The following is a 21,534-nucleotide window of genomic DNA, read 5'->3' as shown; positions in this document are numbered from 1 at the left end:
CAAGCCAAACTGCACTGACAAAACCCAAAATCACTGCGACATTGCGCACTCAGATTCCAGTACTATGATGGTTCCCCACCACAGTGATAAGGTAGAATGAGCTTAACAAGAAGATCCTCAATTGGTAAGTGGTTTGTGAAAAACGGGAAATACCTACATTTGAGTATTGCCAGCTTAAGTTCAAAATAGACTCTCACTACCCAATTTACATGCCTGCGTATCTCCTAGAAAGCATAAATTCGTGGAACAGAAGCAGATCCCCACAGGTTTTGGGAGTCCATCTTTTTTTCTCTACATTCTTCCCTAAGGATGTTTCTTCTAAAATTCTCGGGTAACGGAGAGACCATCATATTCCTGCTAAACTTATCCCAGCTCTCAGCTGCCTTTACAATTACGCAGCTTGTCCCTGCTGTCAAAATTAAATCTCCTTTTGTGCAGTCAGTGTCCCTTGCTTCTTACTCTATTTAGCCAGCTCCCAGACAAAAGTTTATACCCAGTTTTCCAGTCTTCTCCAGTTTTTACTTTATTCTCCTCCTGTCAGCCTTGTTTTCTCAACAGCTGATGAATTTGTTCTCCTTTCTTCTGAGCTCTTTGGCTCATCTGCATTTTACCAGAGCAGCTGCACCTAAAACTGGCATACATCTATTTCAGTAATACAGATGAACAGATGCTTCCTTTATAATTTACCAGATACTCTCCTGTTCCTATTTATCACTTTCTTGCTACAGCATGTCAATGAGTCGTGTTCAGCCTGGAATGAACTGCAGCCTGTGGACGCTTTTCTGCAGAACAGCACTGAGTCTGTCTGATGTTACTGCATCATCTGAAGACCTGAACCTCTCACTGCTGAACTGCATCCTAATTTTCCCATGCCAGTACTTCAGCTCTTCAAGGCAGTTTCAAACCAGAGCCCTGTCATTCTGCAGGCTTCCTGCTCCTCCTGGTTTCCTGCTTATTATTTATTCTTTTGTCCTAATTGCTAATAAAAATACCAAAAAGCAACAGATGTCAGGAAGAACCCTGCAAAACTCTTCTAAATAAACTCTCACATTCTGATAATTAACTGTCACATAAGTTCTCCTCAATAATTCTCATCAAATGTACATGTACCTCACCATAGACAGATGTATCTAGTGCATCCTCCTTTATCTTACTTGTGTGGGACAACATTGAACATTTTTATAAAGCCAAGACAAAGGATCCCACATCCACTGGGCTCACCACCCTCTGTAACATGAAATCAGTGTGTTGACATGGTTGGTTTTGCCATGCTTTTGCTACCTCTTTCATCTCATTATTTCTCCCGTGTGTTCCACTTGTTCTGATATACCATTACAGAGAAGCTCAAGCTTTGTCTAGAGCTCAGAAATCTCCATCCTCTGAAGGACTCTGAAGAGTCCTTAATGACAACCTGCTAATTGCGCTGAGTCAATCTCAGACAGTTCTTCATGTGGCCTGCAGCCCACACTAACTCCTCACACATCTGTAGTCCAAATTACCATTCATCCCTTCTTGCTGCTGCAGAAGAATTTAGCCAAGTTTGGGAAGGGCTCTGCATTTGTCCCTCCAAGAATCCAGTGTGGCTAGAAGCTGTGATCCCTGCCAGGCAGGACTGCTCTGCTGAGCTGATCACAGGGTACACCAAGCCACTTAGGTGTCAACTCACTGGCTAAGCAACCAGTATCCCAATACCCACTGGGGTCCCCTGCATGCAGGACAGAGGACTGCTGGTTGCTCATAACAGCCTGCCAGGGGTACAAGTTCTTCAGGATCTCCAAGCTTTTGTTCTCGTGGGGCTTTGGAAGCAGGTTTTTCCAATGCACAAGACTAAGCTCCAGGTCCAGCACACCAAATATCTGTATCATTAGCAGATCACTCAGAGAAAGTCTTATCTGCAGAAAGAGGAGACCTCCTGTCTCACCTGTGGCTGGATGTCTGGAGCAACACACAGGAGCCCAAATGCAAAATCAGTGAGCCAGAACACCCCTTGCCACAGCCTACCTTTTTGGGCTGCACAAAGTCTTGCTGCTCCTACTGTGGAAAGTCAGGCCTGCAGCACTGTGCAGCCTGGCAGCTCTCTGCAGGACAGGCTGTCCACACTGGGTTTTGCTCTGCACACTAACAAATGGCCCTATGGTTCTCTACAGGCAAGATGGGATGAAGAGCACCTTCATCTTTTCCCCTGTGAGAAGCACCCCTTTTGAATTAGTTTCTGCATGCCAAGGGGGACCAGCAATACCGGTGTGATTATATTCATATAATTACAGGCTTTAGCTTCAACTGAAAATGTATTCCCACATAAATAGGCCTGGAAAACCCAGTGGCACTAACAAAGTAAGTAAAGGTGTCTGTGCTTTGCAGTACACGAGAAGCAACAACTCCAGAAATCCAGAGAGCAATTACAGCTCACACTTTACAGCTCAGCAGATAACACTATCAATGCCATTTTCGTTTCTTCTTCCTTTTATTCCAGCCATAGCTCTTTAATTTCAAAATAGAAATTGTCTTTTCCTGCACAGGAAAAGGGCGGGAAATAGCTCCCAGAGAACACTTTCTTTGGAACATTTGTGCACTCCTGCCAATTCGATTACTTTTGCAAATAATGCAAGACTCCTCTTAAGTCCAGCATGTCTGACTTGCCCTTGGCCAGTTGTTTCCGTGCACCCAGCAGCACAGTCAGAGGATGGGTGTACACACACAACAGCTACATCATACAGCCCTGCTGCTCTACACCAGGCATTACGCTTGCCCCGATGTGTCCATTTGCCACAGTCATATCACAGGCCAGCTTGCTGGCTCCAACCCTCATCCAGGCAACATTTTTCACTAATTTGATGGTCTCAGGTTTACATTTTTGAGTTTGCACTTTTTTCAAAAACCCACCCACACGCTTCCATCTCCAAAGTTTCAAAACATAATATGAGTATGCCCTCAAAAAGGCAACCCTGAGGGCAAACAAAGGAATGTCAGTGTTATCTACAATTTGTAAGACACACACTTATGGAACAGTCTCCTGTCTTTTACAGATGTTTTACCACGGTTTGTGTTGAGCGACTGCTTCAAGACAAAATTGAAGCCCTCAGAACCTCATCACCAGACATCAGCCTCCTGAGTCAGATGCCAAATAAGCACAGACCATTTTGTTTCTGGTCTAGCTTCTCTCAAACCTACCACACCAAAGGGTTTGTGAGGCTCATTGCTTAAGTTAGGCTCCCCTCCAAGCCTCCAGCCATGGACATTCTCCGAGGCATATCTGCGAGAGACTAGGTCACACACCCCTGGACACACCTTGTCATCCAAATTCCACTTCTGTGTTATAACACTATCAAGGAGAAATTACCAGCAATAAATTCCTTTGGATCCAAAGTCAACAGACAACATGATTACATAGCAACCCAGACCTTTAAATACCATCTGCACATGTGATCTCAAACAATACTACAAGCTCAGAGGCTACAGATTTATTGTTACGAGAGTAATAAACAGTACGGATACGGTGTCTTTCACCTCTTGGTTCATGGCTTGGTTCCACCTGATGCAGGTGAGTGGAGCCTGCCTTGAGAGTATGTCTCTTCCACAATTGTGATCTGAGAAGCAAACTCTTTCCTACAAAGATATTGCCCTTGGAGTTCAGAGTCCCCAGACAGACAACCTAACCACTAGATCACGGTCTTGACCATGGCACTTGACAGGCAGCTACTAACAGAGTGAAGGGAGCTACAGAAAGAGATATGTTCCCAGGCTTGTTTTTTATGCACTCAGTCCCCAGACTACTGCCAACTAGTCAGTCCCCAAATCTAGGTAACTGACTGTAGTTAGTTTAGGAAACAAGGTTTGCCTTGCTAAGTCCAGCAAGATCTTCTTCCCACCAGATGTGATGCAGAGTTAATAGAGAATCCGAAGTGAGACAGCTACTGCAGACACCTGAGCCTCGACAGGGAAGCAGTTTAAGTTGCTGCCACATGAAAACTGAGTTACCAGTGAAGTCCTGCAAACAGGACCAGCCTCCCAAGCAGTATAGTATGAATAATGTATTAAAAGAAAAAAAAAAGGAAGAAAAAGCTGAGAGTAGTTTGTAAACAAGAAAGGAGGTAGAGAGCCATTAACTAAGTGATCTGCATTCCTCGATTTGCTTTATCAATCTCAGTATTCAAAAAAAAAGCTTAAGAGCAGTCCAGACTCTCTAGTGAATCAACAGAACCACACAAAGGACTGTACCACTCCTCTTAGCCTCCAGGCTGTGCATTAGCTTTTAGCTACAGTATCTACCACATGAATAATGTAGCACGTCTTCCAGAGCATCTGTACTCCAATCAATCCACAGCAGCAAATAAAAACCTTTCAGCACGCCTTTCTATCAGGCAGCAGGACCTTTTTACAGCTGCTCAGAGGCATATCCTTGGAAAAACAACCCTATCTGCGACCAGAGCTGGAAGCCTTTTAAATCGGTCAGCTGGGAACCAGCCTTTTAAATCAGCCATCCTGCGATGGGCCTCGATTTTATCAATTGCCTTTCTTTGTCTTTTGTTCCATAAGGATCCACACCCACCGTTCCGGGGCTCAGATTAAGGGAGCTCGGACTAAGATTTCAGTTGGCTTTCGGAAACAGGCAGGTGCCACTCCCCAAAATCAGCAGCTGACAGCCTGCAGCCTGCCCTTCCGAAGAGGGACAAGATGGCCTCACCAGCCACACAGCACACACACACCATCCTTCTCCTGTGCTATAAAGCAGCCTCTACCATTCCCTAATGTGGGAGTATGGGTAAAGAGCCTTCATCAAACCAAGAATCAGTCATATGCTCAAATCTCTGTATTTTCAGAGGCAGAGCAGGTGATAAAATGAGGCATTTTGTCCCTCACTAGTGCTAGTTTGAGTATTGATCCTCAGCAGAAGCACAAAGGTCCCTTCTCCTTGGCAGCCCACCAGGAGCTGTAGGAACTGCTTCTGTCACCTCATTTCAGCAGCACAACATGAAGGCTACTGGCTACCTGAGGAAGGACATGCTGCTGGTGCAAATGGACTAGGATTTGCAGAGGTGGTGGGGGACAAAGTGACAGCAGTGAACAAGATCTCAAAGAACATATTCTAGAGTTGTGTTATCTTCCATCAGAAAAACCAGCTCTAACTCCAAAATACTTGCAGTTCTCTGGCACAGCAAGGATACTTAAATATGGTGCCCTGGAAGGCTGGTTGCGAAAAAACAGCTCTGCCTGTAGTATAAACATTGCACAATACAGAGGACATGAAGTAGGAAGGTGAAGGAGTCACTCAAGATTAAAATAATGAGTTGATTTCCTCATACTCAAAACAACGAGGTCAATACCGTTCTCTGAGCAACCACAGCAGCCCCCCTTGCCCCTTATTTTTGGTGCACAATGGCCAGAACAGGACATGAGGTCTCACATATGCCCCTGGAAGGAGACATGTCAGACCCTCCCCCATGCTAGCAGCAAGTCAAATCTTACAACAACAAACAGAAGGTACTGGGTGGACACAGCCTCAGGAGAGGTGAGATGTAGGCATCTTCTGCTTAGGCCACAAGCAGAAGGAGATTCCAGTACTTTTGCCTCCCCCACTTATCGGCTGGGGCCAGGGAATGCAAACATTGCATACAGAAACATTGCATACAGACTCAGCCTGTATGAACAGCAAGACTCCAGAAATCCACTGCAGCCTTGCACTCCACAAACAGCTGGTACCACCTTGTCTGTCTCAGAGCATCTTTCTCATGAGGGACCCCAAGGCAGCTGACCAAGGGCCAAAGACATACCAAAGCCCCAAGCTTGGCAAAATGCACACTGTGCAAATTTTGTTCACATTAGAGGATACACCAAGTGTTGTGGACCTCAAAATAATTTTAAGTACATATGTCCAGGGGCAGACAAGGGCTGCCAGGAGTGAGTGAAACAAGGCCACTCTCCACAAGACAAGGTTGAGACAGCAGAAGTCCAGTGGCCATCCTGGATGAGCTTTCTAACTGCGTTTGTATTCAGTCACAATTTGAAACCACAATGCACTCCCCAAAGCAGGTAGCAATGCCAAATGAGTTCCAGCATAATAATTGCCTGATGGTGATATCCATTCATGTTATTGCCCCATCCCCACTAGCTGGTATTTCTCCCCGGGTTTGCTCTTCTGTCATGCTGGTGCAGCAAGGAGATGGATAAGGGAGCACATGTGCCTCACAAAAATAGCTCAGCTGGGTTATTTTTAACTGGGTCATCCCAGCATAGCCAGCAGCAATGGTGAGCAGCAGTGAAGAAAGCACAGAGAAAACTAGCAGAGACCACAGCTTCAGGCAGCTTCCATGAGGCTCATACTCTCCTGTCACCTGATCTGGTGAAGAATCCAAGACTGTATCATGGGTAGGATCCCCCAGAACATTGTGAAGTGCACATCATGAAGTACTGGCTGAATTGTCACCTGTTCTTTATTTTATTGCTGCGGTCACTTGCAAACCTGACACCAGCTGTGTACTTGAGCCTCCCCTGGGACAAGTAAAAGAAGCAAAAATAAATTAAAACAACAAAACACATAGAATCACATGAACAAATCAGGCCAGAAGGCACATCTGGAGGTCCTGAGTTCTGATCTCAGCCCCCAGCAAAGCTCACTACAAAAGCAGGTCATGTTGTTCAGGCTGTCCAGCTGAGTTTGGAAGACTGAGGAGGATGGAATCTCACTGGCCTCCTTGGGACACCTGCCTGCCTAGAGTCTTGTGGAGAAGCCTAGGCTGCAGTTGGCCTGCAGGGTTACCCAGATGACTCTGGTCAAACTTGTTGCCCACCAGCACCCTCACAGCCTTCACTGAAGAGTTGCTCTCTTCACTGCAGGGAGCTGCTACACTTCAGGGGCAGAAGCTGACATCTATCTTTTTTCCTGGGCCTGTCTTTCCCCTCATGATAGGCATAAAGCACTCTGAGAGCCTCCGGATTGCTTAGGAGGCCCAAGGGCTGTGGAGTGCTTATGGAGGGTCTGTTGCCAAACTTTGGACTTCCCTGCAGAGGCCAGACAAGCATCGCTCTTCCCATGAGCAACCTTTCTTCACCCTGGAGCGAGGGAGCCTGAGGCGCCTGTGGCACCATCTCTGTCACTCCTCAGCCAAGGGCGCCTGGAGCTTCACTTCCTGAAGATTCACATCTCTCACTCAGGCACAGGGAGTGAAACATCAGGATCGCCCCCAGTCACAGGAGAAGTGTCTTCATTAATATTTTGAAGCCAGCATCAGCTAGAAATCAAGCTGAAGTGCATGGCCCACCCTTCAGTGAGTGTGAAGATGCCTGTGCTCAGTCAGTGCAAAGTCAATTTGTGCATCTCATGAGGGACAGGAGAATCCTCCAGGGATGATCCCATACTTGGTGGCAACACCTTTTTTTGGCAGTTCAAACTCTCCCTTCACCCATCCCTTGTCTGCTTCATGTGGTGTCCATACTCTGCAAGCTCTGACAGAAAGAAAGATGATGAGTTGAGGACACAGATAGCTTCAGTCAACATGGCCTGTACAAAATACCATGGTGGGTCGGGGGAGTATGAAAGATTAGAAAAACTCAAAATGACCCCAAAACTCAGTTCAGATTCATTAGGCTTTTCAGAGGTCCCAGGAAGGGTCAGAGGCAGTATAACTGAAGCAGAGGATGGGGCCACCCCAGCCTCTTTGGAGAGTAAGCCCCTCCTTCCTCTGGTTCTCCTCCAGCTTTCCAAGATAGCCTGTGTACAGAAAGATAAAGCCAACTTGCCTGCATTCTCCAGAGACAATACCCTCTTTCACTCTGCTGGTTACCTGGGCAGCAAAGAAAATATTATTGCTTATCAACTTCCTTGTGAGTACTAATGTGCTTCTGAATTCAATGAGAGAGCAAATTCCACCTTACAGAGTGTTTATACACCGGCAAGATCCTCCCTCATTGCAAAAGAAAAGCAAATACAATAACCTTGGTTCAAAGACCAATGAAAACTGGAAGCCTAATCTGCCCCACCACCCCCCGCCTGCAAAAACTTAGTCTAAAAAGCACATTGCCACATTTATTGTCAGAAAGACAGCCTTGAAAAACTCATCATCAGACACTTCACAAGCTCAGCGGTTTCTTCTGAAACTAAAACACCATTCTTTCACTCCCCTATTTCACAGAAAGAAGCTCCCTGCTATCCAAGACCAAGCTGGCTTCTGAGTTTCAGGAACCAAAGTTCAGCTCCCTGTTGAAAAGATGCAGCTAGGTCTCAGTAACCTGCCGTGTTGTTTGGGAAGATCATGACTCTTGGTCCCACTGCTCTTTACTGTGAGGCCTAAGCGTGCCTGCAGACATCAGGCAGAGCAGGTATCTCTTCAAAAGGCTACTGTACAAAAGGCTTTCCTTGCAGCAAAGCTGAGCACCACTGATTCAAGGAGATAGTCCAACTTCAGGGAACCCCACAATCTTGGTTACTTACCCAAGGAGTCCAAGTGAGATCCAGTGGGCTAGCCAGATTTCTCTTCAAACCTCTTCCGCCTACCAGAGGAGTTGTGGTCATCACCAGAACATAGATATGTTAGGAAATCTGAAGTGACCAGCAGGATGGTGAGGCAACAGAAATACACCAAGTGCAGATGTTTCTCCTGAGTTCTGTGAAGGTTTGGAGGTTACACACTTCACCTGAATGTCTCAAGATACAGCTCTTGCATCTAATGTGATGTAGTGTAACTGCACTCTCCCATGACAGAAGCTTTGTGCACTAACCAGCCCACAGGTTAGAACACTTCCAGGATGTGATGGGATCCTGGCCAGTGAGACTAAGCCTGGATCTCATCTCTGAAGCTGCCTGAGAAAACTGAGGAATATAACCAGGTGAAAACGGAAACTGCTAAAGAGCTGGGAGGCACTAACGAGGCTCTGCCTGGTCTGGACAAGAAAGCACAAGCACAGATGCAAGGGCCCTGTGCAGGAGACACTCCCTCTGGTGGTCTCCAGTTTAGCCTCACAGTCAGTCTGCCCATATAAGTCAGGGCAGATGTGGAGCCTTCAAAATCCCCGAGGATGATGGCCTCCACCTGCCTGGTCCCAGGGATGTACAGCCCTCTTGGGGATGCAGCTTTCTCTAATGTCTGACCTACTTCCCTCCAGCTGCAGCTTGTGTTCTTTTCTCCTTGTTACACTGTCTGTGCCAAGGAGAGTATGGCTCTGTAATTGTCCTTCCAGGAGTTGTATCCAGATATTAGTAACTGGGTTTGGCAGCAAAAGACAGAGGTACCTACCACCATAGACCATAGAAGAACCAGCTTTGAGTTTCCCAGTTGTGAGCCAGAATTAAAGAGAAATGGTCCCTGTCTTTCTGGGAGCAATGACAGCAAGACTTTGCTCGTTTAGAGGCAGTGGGGGCAGCACCAGAGGTATTCTCTGAAGCCATAACTAGAGTTCTTCCACCTCCCTTGCAGCATAACCTGCATGTAGAAAAACATTTAGGGGCCCACATAAAAGAGAACTGTGGGAAACTCTCCCACACCCATGCAGTGTTGAATTGGTTTATGATTCCAGTTGAGGCTTTTTCCTTTGACTGGTTGATTAAATCAGAATTGGCATCTCTCTGTTCTCCACAAAACTCCTAACACAGTTTTGAGCTCTGTAACAGCAGGTGCCACTTATGTGACACATGACAAGCCAGAGAGAGTCTGGCAAAGGCTGGTGTTACAGACACAACAGCCAATGTTTTCTTCCATCACATCACAGAATCACAGAATATGCTAAGTTGGAAGGGACCCATGAGAATCATCAAGTCCAATTCCTGGCCCTGCGTAGGACACCCCAAGAATCACACCATGTGCCTGAGAGTGTTGTCCAAACGCTTCTTGAACTCTGTCAGGCTTGGTGCCATGACCATTTCCCTGGGGAGCCTGTTCCAGTGCCCAAACACCTACCGGGTGAAAAACCTTTTCCTGATATCCAGCCTAAACCTCCCCCAAACCAGCTTCATGCTGTTTCCTCAAGTCCTGTCACTGATCATGAGAGTGGCCCTCCTCTTCCCCTTACGAGGAAGTTGTAACTGCAATGAGGTCTCCCCTCAGTCTCCTCTTTTCTAGGCTGAACAGACCAAGTGACCTCAGCCACTCCTCATAAGACCCTCCACTACCCTCCAGACCCTTCAACATCTTCATTGCCCTCCTTTGGATTCTCTCTAATACCTTAATGTCTTTTTTATACTGTGACACCGAAAACTGCACACAATATTCAAGGTGAGGCATGCCAGTGCAGAGCAGAGCAAGACAATCCCCTCCATCGACTGGCTGGCGATGCTTTGCCTGTTGCCCCTCAGGACACAGTTGGCCCTCCTGGCAGCCAGGGCATTGCTGACTCAGATTCAACTTGCCATCAATCAGAAACCCCAGGTCCCTTTCCATAGTGCTACTCTCCAGCTTCTCATTCCCCAGTCTGTATGAACATCCAGGGCTGCTCTGTCCCACTTGCAGAATCTGGTACTTTCCCTCCAGGTATTGCACTCTTATGCTGCTTTTAGGTGTTCCTCAATCTCTTATCATTTCATTCAGCATCACTGCTCTTCTCTGTGACCAGTCTCATTCTTCACACCTCTCCATCTTCACACCTTCTAGCAATGAAGATCAGCCTCTCCTCCCACATAGTAGTAGTTTATTTACTACATACTTCATTCCTGCCAGCCTTTTTACACATCTGCAGTACAAGTTTTCATCATCTTCCAGCTTTGTCCCACTGCACCAGACTGCTCTTTAACCCTTCCAGCTAGGGAGCACCTCTAACAATACCTCCACATCCCAGCAGAGCTCACTGCTACAGGCTCTCTCTCCCTCTACCACTGCTACTTTCCATGCCAGCCTATTTCTCCAGCGTAGTTGATTCCACACTGACAAACTGAGCTTTTCCTATGCCTTTGAGTCAGCTCTGGGCATCTGTGCCTCACAGACTTTTTGAGCCAAAGGCTTATCTGTCTGTTTAGCCAGCCCTAATGGATTTTCCGCCTGCAGATTCATCTAATGGCTTTTCTTGAACCACATCCCCAACATCCTGTGTCAATGAGTTCCACTGTTTATCTGCATCCTGTAGTTCCCGGGCAGTGATAAACAGAGGAACAATCACTCCCTATCTGAACTCTCCATCCCATCATACTACCATATGTCAAAAGCCATATGCCATATCCCTTTTCAGGCATCTACCAGGTCCTCAATGAGCTGCCGAAGCTGGCATTGCGTGAGTCATTAAAGACACAGTTGCACTGTAGATGTATCCAGACAGTATTTGATCTTTCCACAGTGCTGCAGAAAGGAGGGGAAAAAAAAAAAAAAAAAAAAGAAAGGTAAAGCAGCCCTTGAAGTCTGGCTGTGAATTAAAGCAGAATATTGAACTTCTGACATAATGTAGGCCAGGCAGTTTGGGATGCTATTTCCAAGCCTTAGGCAGTAAAAACAAGGACTGTGTGAAGAAAAGTGAGAAGAAAAGCTCTGGATAAGACAACAGAGGCCTCATTGCAGCTGACTGAATATGCAGTTTTCTCTGGACATCTTATATGCATTCATGAAATTATATCTGCATCTGGGGCTTTACAGTATCAGAGAGTCTTCAGGCTCCAGGAAACTTCTGAAGACTGCTCAGAGCCAGAGGAGAGTCAGCACCATGCTCCTAGCTCAGCCAGAGATGACAGCAAGTGGGAAGAGTCCCACAGCAGGCTGGAGGGCTGTGGGTGAGTCCAACCACTGCCCTCTGTGACACCATTATGCCAGGGAACTCCAGGCACAGAAAGGACAGATAGGGAAGTAAAGAAAGGGGAAGTTTTTTAGAAAGAGCTCAAAATAAAGATCGGAGTTTCCTGGGGAAGACTCGCTTTTCTGCAGGAGTTGAAGACACTTGTGGATTTACAGACTTACAGACTAACACACAGTGCAGTCATCTCCCTGTACTGGCACTGGCCAGCGGCACCAGTGGAAGCAGAACCCTACAACAACGAAAGGTGTATGAAACACTTCTAGTGCCATGTATGGTATCTTCCAAACCTACAAAACAGGCAGAAATTGGGGTATAAAAACTGCTGCCTTTTTTTTTTTTTTTAACCTAAGACGAGCTGCCATGAAGTCACAGAGAAGTTCATGTTGCAAGTCATGCTGTCAGGGAAGGAAGAATAGGTAAGACACTGTAAAGCTCTTCTGAAATACACAAAACCATACACAAGATAATGACTGGTTTCCCTGGTTTCTCAAAATTGAAAGAGAAATCATCATTTCAGTTCCCTCTTTACACATCAAACACCTGTTCTCAATTAAGCTCAAGAAGTCTTGTTCTACTAACAGCCCACAAAGGGTTGGACACCAAAACAAAGCTCCCTACACAAAGATTTCCCAAGCTAACAGCAAGATGAGCTTTATTGAAATGAGGTTTTTTTAATCCTCAAGGATGACCACAATATACTCAAGGACATCCTTTGATATTTTGCCTCAGTTCAGTGAGTGAACCCATAAAGCAGATATGTGTGCTGCAGCAGAAAGTTAAGGATTCTTACCACTCATCCAGGTTAACATTCATCATGACTGTTGGGAAAGAAGCACGGGACAAAGGGACCAAGACAAACTTTTCAGGTGGACTTTAGCTAGCAGTTTCTTTGGTTTAACTCCTTGAAACTTTCATTTCTAATATCATTACCAGGTTTTTGCTTCTAATACCATGACAGAATCACAGGCTGAAAGGGGCCTCTGAGGGCCAGTGGTAGAAACTTCCTGTCGAAGCAGGGTCTGCCTCCAAGTCAGGCTGTTTCTCGGGGTCTTGTTCATGTGAATTCTGAAAATCTCCAAAGATGGAGGTCCTACCACAGGCAAGCAAATCATCCTGCTAAGCCTCTGTCTGGCTAATAACTGTGACCACAGTCAGTCAACACACAAACCACAAAGGCAGGTACTGGTCCTACACAGTGCTCTGCCTCCATGAGGATGAGTCATGTACCCCTCCCTCTCCAGATCTCCAGACAACACAGCAGGTGAAGTTCTTTTCCACTTACAGACAATGTCCAAAGTGGCTCAGAGGACTCCTGTCTTCAAACTATCATCCCTACAGCGACTACAAAACAAAATTCAGGAGAGAAAGCGAGTTATTGCTTTAGGGAACAAGAAAATCACCTTGGGGCCCTAAAGGCAAAGCTCAGCAGAACATGCTGAGAGCATGGAGAGAGAATTGCATGGTCTTCACTATGAAGAGACAGGATACTCTAGGCGTGACAAGCTGGGGAAAGAAATTTCTGCAGGATGCCAGGTAGCTGCTGTTGTTTTGGTGCCTGCTAATGGCAAACTGAGAGATGTAACCTACATCCAGAGAACACTGCTGTCTGCACTGAGTGACACTGGCCATTCAATGAAGAGTTGGGACTCAGTGATCCTTGTGGGTTCCCTCCAACTTAGAATATTCTGTGATTCAGTGATTTAGAAGATCACACTGTTCAGGTTTCTACCAATGCCTTATCCCGGGAAGCTCTTCCCACGATTCCTCCTCTTTGCTGATAAAAACACAGCTGCCTTATTATTTTGCCAAATAATATCTTCTGCTTCCAGCTATTGGCTCTTGTTCTGATTTGTCAGCCAGACTGAAGAATCTATTATCTATAAAAACAAAAGAGAGTTCTGATCTTTTCAACTCCATGGGAACCAAGAGAGTTCACCAAAATACAACCTGGGCATTAAGAAAGACAAAAGTGTGAACCTTCCACATGAGCTTTTACCTATAAAAATCTCAGTGAGGGTTGGGCCTTTCCGCTCTAAGACTTGGTTTGCCTGACAAACCTCGTGCATCACACCCATAGCTGGGTTTATCACACCCAATGCCTGGTGCATCACACCCGTAACTACTGCACAGGGGAGTAATGTATGGCAGGGGGCATGAGCCTCAAACAATGCAAGGGGCTGTAAAGTCAACCCCTTCAATCCCTATTAAGCCCTTAAATGTGTGCCATGATTTTTAAATCTGTGACACACCGAACTATTGATTTCTGCAGAAGCTGTTGGATGCCAGGCTATCATTAGCAAAATCAATCTTTTCAATTAAGACTCAGGCATCACTTACTGACATCAAGACCTTTTCAAATTCAAAGAGAAACATGAACCAGAGCCATGATCACAGGCAGGAGGGGTCAGAAGAGAGACTCTGATCCTCCCTGACTGTAAGGAAAAGAGTCTCTGTACATAGAAAGAGCTGAATATTACTCGAGCAGGAACTTGGAGCAATTCTATTCTGATTTTGTTTTTGTTCCTCTATGTGTGTGTTTTGGTATTCAAATTAAATTAGAGAAAATGGCAGGGAAAAATAATGTGAGCTAATTACATTTAAGTAGATGTTAGCAAGACAACCTTTGACTTCCATTTGTCTGTTACAATTAAAGAGCTGCCTGGGTTCTCTGTGCCTATTACCCTGCAATTTTGTTGCCAGCACAGGCTCCTTTTAGAGGGCAAATAGAATGGAAGAAACCAGAGGATGATGAAGATTGGTCCCTCCTGGCATCATTCACTTTACAGGTAGTATTCCTAACATCAATGTGAGCTTTCTTAGAAAGGAACACTGTAACTGTGCCAGCAATTCAGGTAAAATAGTAGCTACACTTTTCTAAGGCAATATATGTTTTATATTTTTCAAGACTTATGTATTATTGCTCAGAGAAAACACTGTGAAACACTGCTTTAAACAACTGGTTTTAAATAACCTCACCTATAACCATGTGGAAGGTTGAACAGCACTGGCAGAGCCAGACTTTCTGCAGCCCAGAAAGCAAAACTCCACAGATACCCGATGGGAGAAGAGTTATGGTGCTACAGGATCCAGCACAGATCAATAGTGTGACAATGACACTCGGTGGCATTCAGGGGCAGCATCACTTCAAGGGTCCTTCTGGCAGATTGGCAAATTCCTGTGTGCAAAGACTCCCTGGCTAAACAAGACCCAAGTGAGGACAGGCAGTGTCAGGAGAGATCCACTGCTCCCAGTCCTGCACTTGAACGTGCTCCCTTTCACTTGCTGTGTCAGTCCATATCCCAGCCCCAAGAGAAAGCTGTGTCTGAGAAAACTGCACTTGTCCACCAAGCACTACTCATGCACCTGCCACTGATTCTCAGAAAGCCTGGGGTGGGATCCAGAGCTTTCCAACTCTCCCAAGGAGTATTTCAGCCCTCCGCACAGGCACTCTGCAAGGCAAGCTTAAATCACATTGTCTATAGAGCAAGGACTGATTGATTTCTGCTCTTGGGAGTAAGCCCAGTACTTGCCTTGGCTCCTCCTTGCACCTTTTTTCTAACTGTCCCTGCTCTACTCTAGGTACAGGCTGGACCCAAGAGGCTCATATTTCCTTTACTAGTGCAACCCTGACATGGGCAGCCTTGCCCAAGTCACCTTTTCCTGGGAGGAGCTCTCCCCCAGCGTTGCCTCCCAACCTGTTTAAGCACAGCTCCAAGAACTGCAGGAAGAAGAACAAGATAGAGTTTGGCCTCTCCTGCCTTCCTGCAACCTATCTAATCATCTTCCAAGGACTTTGTTTTAATCTCAGTGATAAAAATGCCACAATTGCTGGGAGTTTCTGCTGCTTTGTCTTCCTTATTATTTTCCTAGGTGACTTTGTCCCACAGAGGGAGAGAGGCAGAGCAGAGTCATCTGTTGCAGAAGACCTCCTCTCTGCAGATAAGAATCCATGTTTCCTGGCACAGAGCAAAAGAGCACAGTGATTCACCAGACTGGAAAGAAACTCCTGCACAAACCAGAGCTGTGAAGGATGCTTGGAAGAAAGGGGAAGAGAAAGGCCAAACTTTGGGCACTGCTCAGGAAAATTTGAAGCGGTGTGAAACAGAGCAGAGGGAGAGTCAACAGCCAAGGGAAGAGAGAACGGGACTTGGAGCTGCACACTATCACTGGTCCTACCATTGGCAGTGGCATGTCTGCAAGCTTTAGAAAGGGTTTTGCTTGGCTGAGGGTCAGAAAGTCCTCTTTCTGAATTTTAAAGTTCTCTGGAAATAGTAAGCATCAGCATTACCCTAATAGAGCCCCGCAGGGTGTATTTTCAACATGGGGAATTGCTGGCAAGCCTGTAATACCACAGAGGGGAAATCCCTGGAAATACTAGGCCAGTCTGGCTTCTACTTACAGGCCAGTATAACCCTGCAAGTGTCAAATCCTCTCAGCCCATATACAGCCTCCTGGATGATCTAAAGGTCTTTCCTGTTTCTCCTGCGGAGAGGCAGAAGGCGCGTCAGCGTAACTGCTATGTGCTGCAGGCAGTTTGCCTCAGTCAGCTCTCTGCAGCCAGAGCAGCTTAACGTGCACTTACAGGAAGCCAGATAATGACTACATATAAACAACTCACTGCATTATCGCTTTGGTGTCTTCTTGCCACAGGAGCAAGAGACCAGACTGTCTGTGTTCCTGTTGTGCATCAAGAGGTGGGCAGAGCCAGCTGTTTCAAAGGACAGCTGCTGTCCAGCCTCACCAGGAATGGATCCACAGGTCCCATTGGCTCTGAGCAGGAGGTTTAGTTGCAAGGTCCTCAGCAGCCACCCAACCAGACATCAGCCTACTGGCCAACTGTACCACTGACCACCATTTTATTGCCGAAAAAGACAGCTGGTGTTTATAACAGGCAGAAGGGAATGCTCAGATAAGGTGGTGGGGGGTTGTGGGGTTTTCTTACTGAAGAAAACACTTTTGAGCAAACTTTCTTGGAGAAGATTTATTTATGAGAGTGAAGGACAGGGTCTGGCCCTTAAGGATCTGCTGAGTTCTCTTGGACCAAACAAAAGTGGATGGTGGGGAAATCATTTGGGATATTCTCCCTCCATCCTGTTTCTTCACAGAGAGCCTCTGTCGTACCCTGTGACAACTCACACCCCAACAGTTTCCCCATCAAAATCCCTGCCACGGAAATCCAGACCCAGAGTGGGATGAAGATTTCATGATATGCACCCACTATGAGCCAAGGAATACAAAAATATCAGAGGAAGCAAACTGATCACAATTTATGAGGAGTCACAAGGTCATGCATAAAATCTACCTTAGCTTGCCCCCAAGGCAGAGTCTCCCACTCCAAAGCATCACCTTTGCTTCTGGGATTTGCCAAAGCCTTCAGTTCTCTCCCTAAGTCTCTGTAACACTGAAGCACCTGCAGATCACAGCACAGAGACCTGCTCTGTACTGAACTATTCATCCCCAAAACACAGCCCACACAGCATTCAAGCATCTGGCAGTCCAGACAGCCCATAGGCAAGGGAGAACTGCCCTTGCAGAGGCATCACAAACCTGCTCCAGAGACAGCAGCCTGCCCAGTGCCAACCAAACTAGAAAGAGACTCACAGAAACCTGCCATAGAGTCAGGCAATGGGCAATCCATTCATTATCCAGCTGCTAACAAATGTAGCAAACACAGAAACATTAAAAATATTATTCATTACTAACATTTGCAGAGCAAGAAAACTGCTCAGAGGGGACGAACCAACATATTCAAGAGGCAGAAATTACCCAGGTAGAAAAAGAGAATAAGAAAAAGAGAATAAGATACCATGACCTGCTATCAGGAAATCCACCTGCTGCACCAGATCAGCCAGCAGCCAGCTGGATCAATGGAATGAACAGTGCTGCTGGCCAGGCCGGTGCAGCTGCCACACAGAGGGCAGCGCTCTCCCTCATCCCCTGGTCTTGCAAAACAGGCACACTCATGCAGAGCTATTTTGCCTCAGAGGAAGAGAGGTCGGGAGGAGCTTAGGGCAGAGCTGGGGTGCAGGCAGCAGAATTCACAGAATCACAGAATATTCTGAGTTGGTAGGGACCCACAAGGATCATTGAGTCCAACTCTTAAGTGAATGGCTCGTTGTCCGAACATCACCAGCACCTAGGTCTCATGTTTCCCAGGTCTATGGCAGCTCTACAGAGATAAGTGGCTTTGATATGTTGCTACAGACTAATAGATCGAATGAATTTGAAATACTTCTTACCTAAGCTATAATAATAGCTGTCATGTTAATTCAAACAACATCAGCACAGATGAAAACACCTTTTTCCCTTGCCTTTAAGAAGCAACCAGCTCTTCCCTATCCTGCCTCCCAAAGCTCTAGAGTTTCCTGAAATGCTCACAGCCAAAACATGAACTCCCTCGTGCCTCCATCGGTCACTCCCTATCTCTGATGAAACCAGGAGAGATCAGAGCTCTCCAAAGAGGGCACAGCCAGTGGGAGAACAAAGAGAACAGCAGGGCTACACAGGCTGCTCCTTTGTTAACCCACTGGGGAGCCTGCATTGAGAAGCTTAAAAGGCAACCAGCAGCCAACCTTCTCCCAAATGTTCTCTGAATCCTATGCAGAAATCATTTCTCTTGAGCACCCAAGGGGCCAAAAGAGGCTAAGCCTGTCCAGGCAAATTCTCTTTACAGGACTGCAGCAAACACTGTCTTCTTAGAAGGTGTAAGTGAACAGGTCTGGGGCGAGGTGGGGTGGGAATCAGAAACAGACAGGACTCTCCAGATCGAGACAAGGAGGGCACCACTCCCTGCAGAGTGAACAGTGATGTTCATCAAGACACACCACACATAGCTGACCTCCCCAGGCCATGAGTGACTTGTCTGCAAAGTGCTGTCCTTGTTACCTATCCCTTTGCAACAGCCTGCCTTAGCCCCTGATAAGAGTTGCAGCATGGAAGCAATCCTCCAAAGCTGTGTCGCCTGAAAGTAAGACCCCTTCAAGGGCTTGCCCTGAAGGAGGAACTGGTACCAGGAGATCCTGATGCCAGAGAATCGTTATGTGGCTGTCATCACGCTCTGTGCAAGATGTGACCTGCCCTGACAACAGGCACTCAAATTCCCCATGACTCCAGCACAAAAGGGCCAAATTCAACCCCTCACACACAGCCGTAGATAAGGCTTCTCTCTACACAGTAAGCAAAGTTATACAGGTGCCAAGCCGTGCCACCCGTGGCCCCGGCTGGCAGGAGGAGGCGCAGCCTTCCCGGGCAGGCAGCGGAGTGCCCCGGCTCGGCACGAAGCGCTGTTGCTCCGCGCACCGGCGGCCCCTCGGAGCGGGGCGGGCCGGCCGCAGACCCTCGGGCCGGCTGCAGGTCCGCCACGCTCCGCGCGGAAAATCCCATCGGCAGCTCCCTGCAGGAACAGCCCGAGGGCAGGGCGCTCCCGGGGAGCGAGAATCCTGCCCGCCGAGGGCGCGGGCAGCACCGGCTGCCTCGACTGCGGCCAGCGGGAACGCCCCGCTCCCAATCCCGCTCCCGCTCTCTCTCCCGCCGCACACACCGGGGGATGCCCGAGGCCCGTGGCACCGGGTGGCCGCCGCATCCTCCGCCCGTGGGTGCCCCCGCGGCTGCGGGCAGCGGCCCCAGCTCCGCACAAAGCAGGGTGGGGCCGGCGGGGGCTGCGGCACCCCCGGCGCACAGCGGGCAGGGCAGGCGCCCCCGCTCCCGGCACTGCCGGGATCCGCAGGCCGCGAGCTGCGGCAGGTGCCCGCTGCCCGGCCCCACGCCCCCCACAGTCCCCGATCTCGTACCTTGCCGCTGCCGGCGGGGGTCTGCCCTGCGCTCAGAGCCGCGCCGCAGCAGCCCTGCCCGGCCCGGCTCGGCCCGCCCGCGGTCCCCGCCCCGGCCCGCCCCCCGCGCCGCGCCCCGCGGCCGGGAGGTGCCGGAGGGACCGGGGGCTGCCCGCCGCCCCGGCTCCGCAGGGCTCCGGAGAGCCTTCCCGGGCAGGGCCGGTCCGCGGACGGGCCCGGCCCCCGGGCGCAGCCTGCCGTGGGCGGCGAGGGGTTTGCGCTGGTGATGCCGCGGGGAAGCCCCTCCGCAAACCCTGCAAGGTGCGCGGGCGGCTCTCCCTACCCCGGCCTTGGGAGCCGGCTCGCCCAGGCCGACGGGCGCCATTCACCGTCACCATCCCGTTGCAGGGAGGGCCCCCGAGTCTCTGGCTGGAGGCACACGGTGAGGGCTGGGTTCCTCCTACAAGATCGTCCTGATAGCATCATGACTTTGCCATCACCTGCAGAGAGGCCTTGCATTGGCTCCAAGAGCTTCTGAGGAGATGGGCACGCTGTGCCATGTCCTCAGTGCAACCACCAGGTCCTGAACATCCTGAATACTGCACACACCCCTGCAACACGTATTAGTGTGCCAGCCTTAGATGGCAGCCTCTGGTGGACTTTGGCAGATGGAGAGACACTGGCCAAAGCTGCAGGGCCTTTGCTGGTGGCAAGGGTCCTTAGAAAGCTTCTCATGTCTTCAGAGCTCACACTCAGACTTTGGGGTTAGCTGGTGTCTCGGCAGCACTAAAAACCTCCCTGGTACCCTGGGTGAGGAACTTGGCAAGTAGACAGCAATGCCCAAGATCAAAGGGCAGAGGAGATTTCCTTAGCCAGGTCATCCTCTCAGCTAACACCACTCTGGTCCTGTCCGATCATTGAAGCCTGAGACAGCTAGCTCATTTCCATGCTTTAGTCCCACCAGTCATGGGTAGCAGAGGCAGCTCTGGGCTGAGCCAGCAGCTGTGACAAGATTGTGACACTCAGTGTCCTCCACAAGTGAAATGCTGAAATTCAGTGTAAGGGACCAAGCAGAAAATCAAGCATGCCCAAACGATAGCTCAGATGCTGTTACCAGTTTGTAACTCCTCAAGACAGAGGACTATTTACCAAGGAGCTGGGTATCAACCTGAGACAGACTCTGGCAAAGACAGTGGGGATGTCTCAAATGCTCTGAATCAAAGCAACTGAGGAAACAACAGGCAAGATAACGGGGATTGAAATCAGCAGAGCAGTAAGACCTGCTGACAGTGCCAAAAGAATGAGGCAAGAACTGTGTCCTTATCCAAAAGGTAATCCCAGCAAAGGGAGATCATGACCATTGACCCAGTGACTACCTTCTCACTAGAGACCCCAACTCTAGTAAAAGAGTAGACTGCACATGTGAAGTCATGCCCCTCAGGACACCTGAAATCCTTTTGGAGAAGGAAAATCATGCCCAAGACTACATACTCCAAATTCTTCAAAGGTGTTGAGCAGAATTTCAGAATCCATCAGCCTGCCCCAAAAGTACTCTTCATGCCTTGCTGCCAGGTTCCAGGCTGGGACATCCCAGGAGACTGAGGCACTTGCACAGATATACCACCAGACAGCTGTTGAGAAGCAAAGTCCATGGATGGAGCACAGGAAATAATCCAGCTATGGGTATGAATCATGGCTGCGTGTGCAGCAGCTGCCCTTGGCCTGCCCTGCCTTCAGGTACTGAGGTGACTTCTGGAACCCCTCAGGACACTTGTCTGAGCAGCATGTGCTCACATCTTCACCATGGAGAAGTACAGGACAGGTCAGGTACTGATGCACTGATGATGTCCAGTGCTTCCTTTCACATGTGTTGTGCTCCAGGCCTGTTTAAGCTGTAGAAGATTGCATGCAGGACTGACAGGGGACAAAGATGTCTTTGTTTGAGGTTACTGAGGGGAAAGATTCCTGCTGCTTGCAGCCCTGTCCACTGTAGGCACCTGGCTGTGCTAGTCATGAGCAAGTCGTGAGCAAGTGCCATTCATGTGAGCACTAGTGCTTT

The 21,534-nt window shown here is 48.3% G+C and overlaps 1 protein-coding gene across 3 annotated transcripts in view; it reads right to left on the bottom strand.

Moving 5' to 3' along the window:
* CORO2A (coronin 2A) overlaps positions 1 to 20,071 on the bottom strand; it is a 59,400-nt gene extending 39,329 nt beyond the window's left edge. Inside the window, exon 1 of one of the 3 annotated variants that reach the window (XM_051809034.1) lies at positions 19,976 to 20,071. In XM_051809034.1, the coding sequence (XP_051664994.1) occupies positions 19,976 to 20,035 (60 nt within the window). In that variant the 5' untranslated portion in view covers positions 20,036 to 20,071. Of the gene's footprint in view, positions 1 to 19,246; positions 19,265 to 19,496; positions 19,639 to 19,975 lie in introns of those variants that run through there. The other 2 variants (XM_051809036.1, XM_051809038.1) reach the window with 2 other exon arrangements.
* Between the last annotated feature and the right edge of the window lie 1,463 nt (positions 20,072 to 21,534).

This window comes from Manacus candei, unplaced genomic scaffold (genome assembly GCF_025592945.1).
Source record: "Manacus candei isolate 608988 ecotype Guabito, Panama unplaced genomic scaffold, ASM2559294v1 h1tg000074l, whole genome shotgun sequence".
Classification (NCBI taxonomy): domain Eukaryota; kingdom Metazoa; phylum Chordata; class Aves; order Passeriformes; family Pipridae; genus Manacus; species Manacus candei.
The sequence above is the reverse complement of the archived record's forward strand: the minus strand, read 5'-3'. Positions and strand labels throughout refer to the sequence as shown.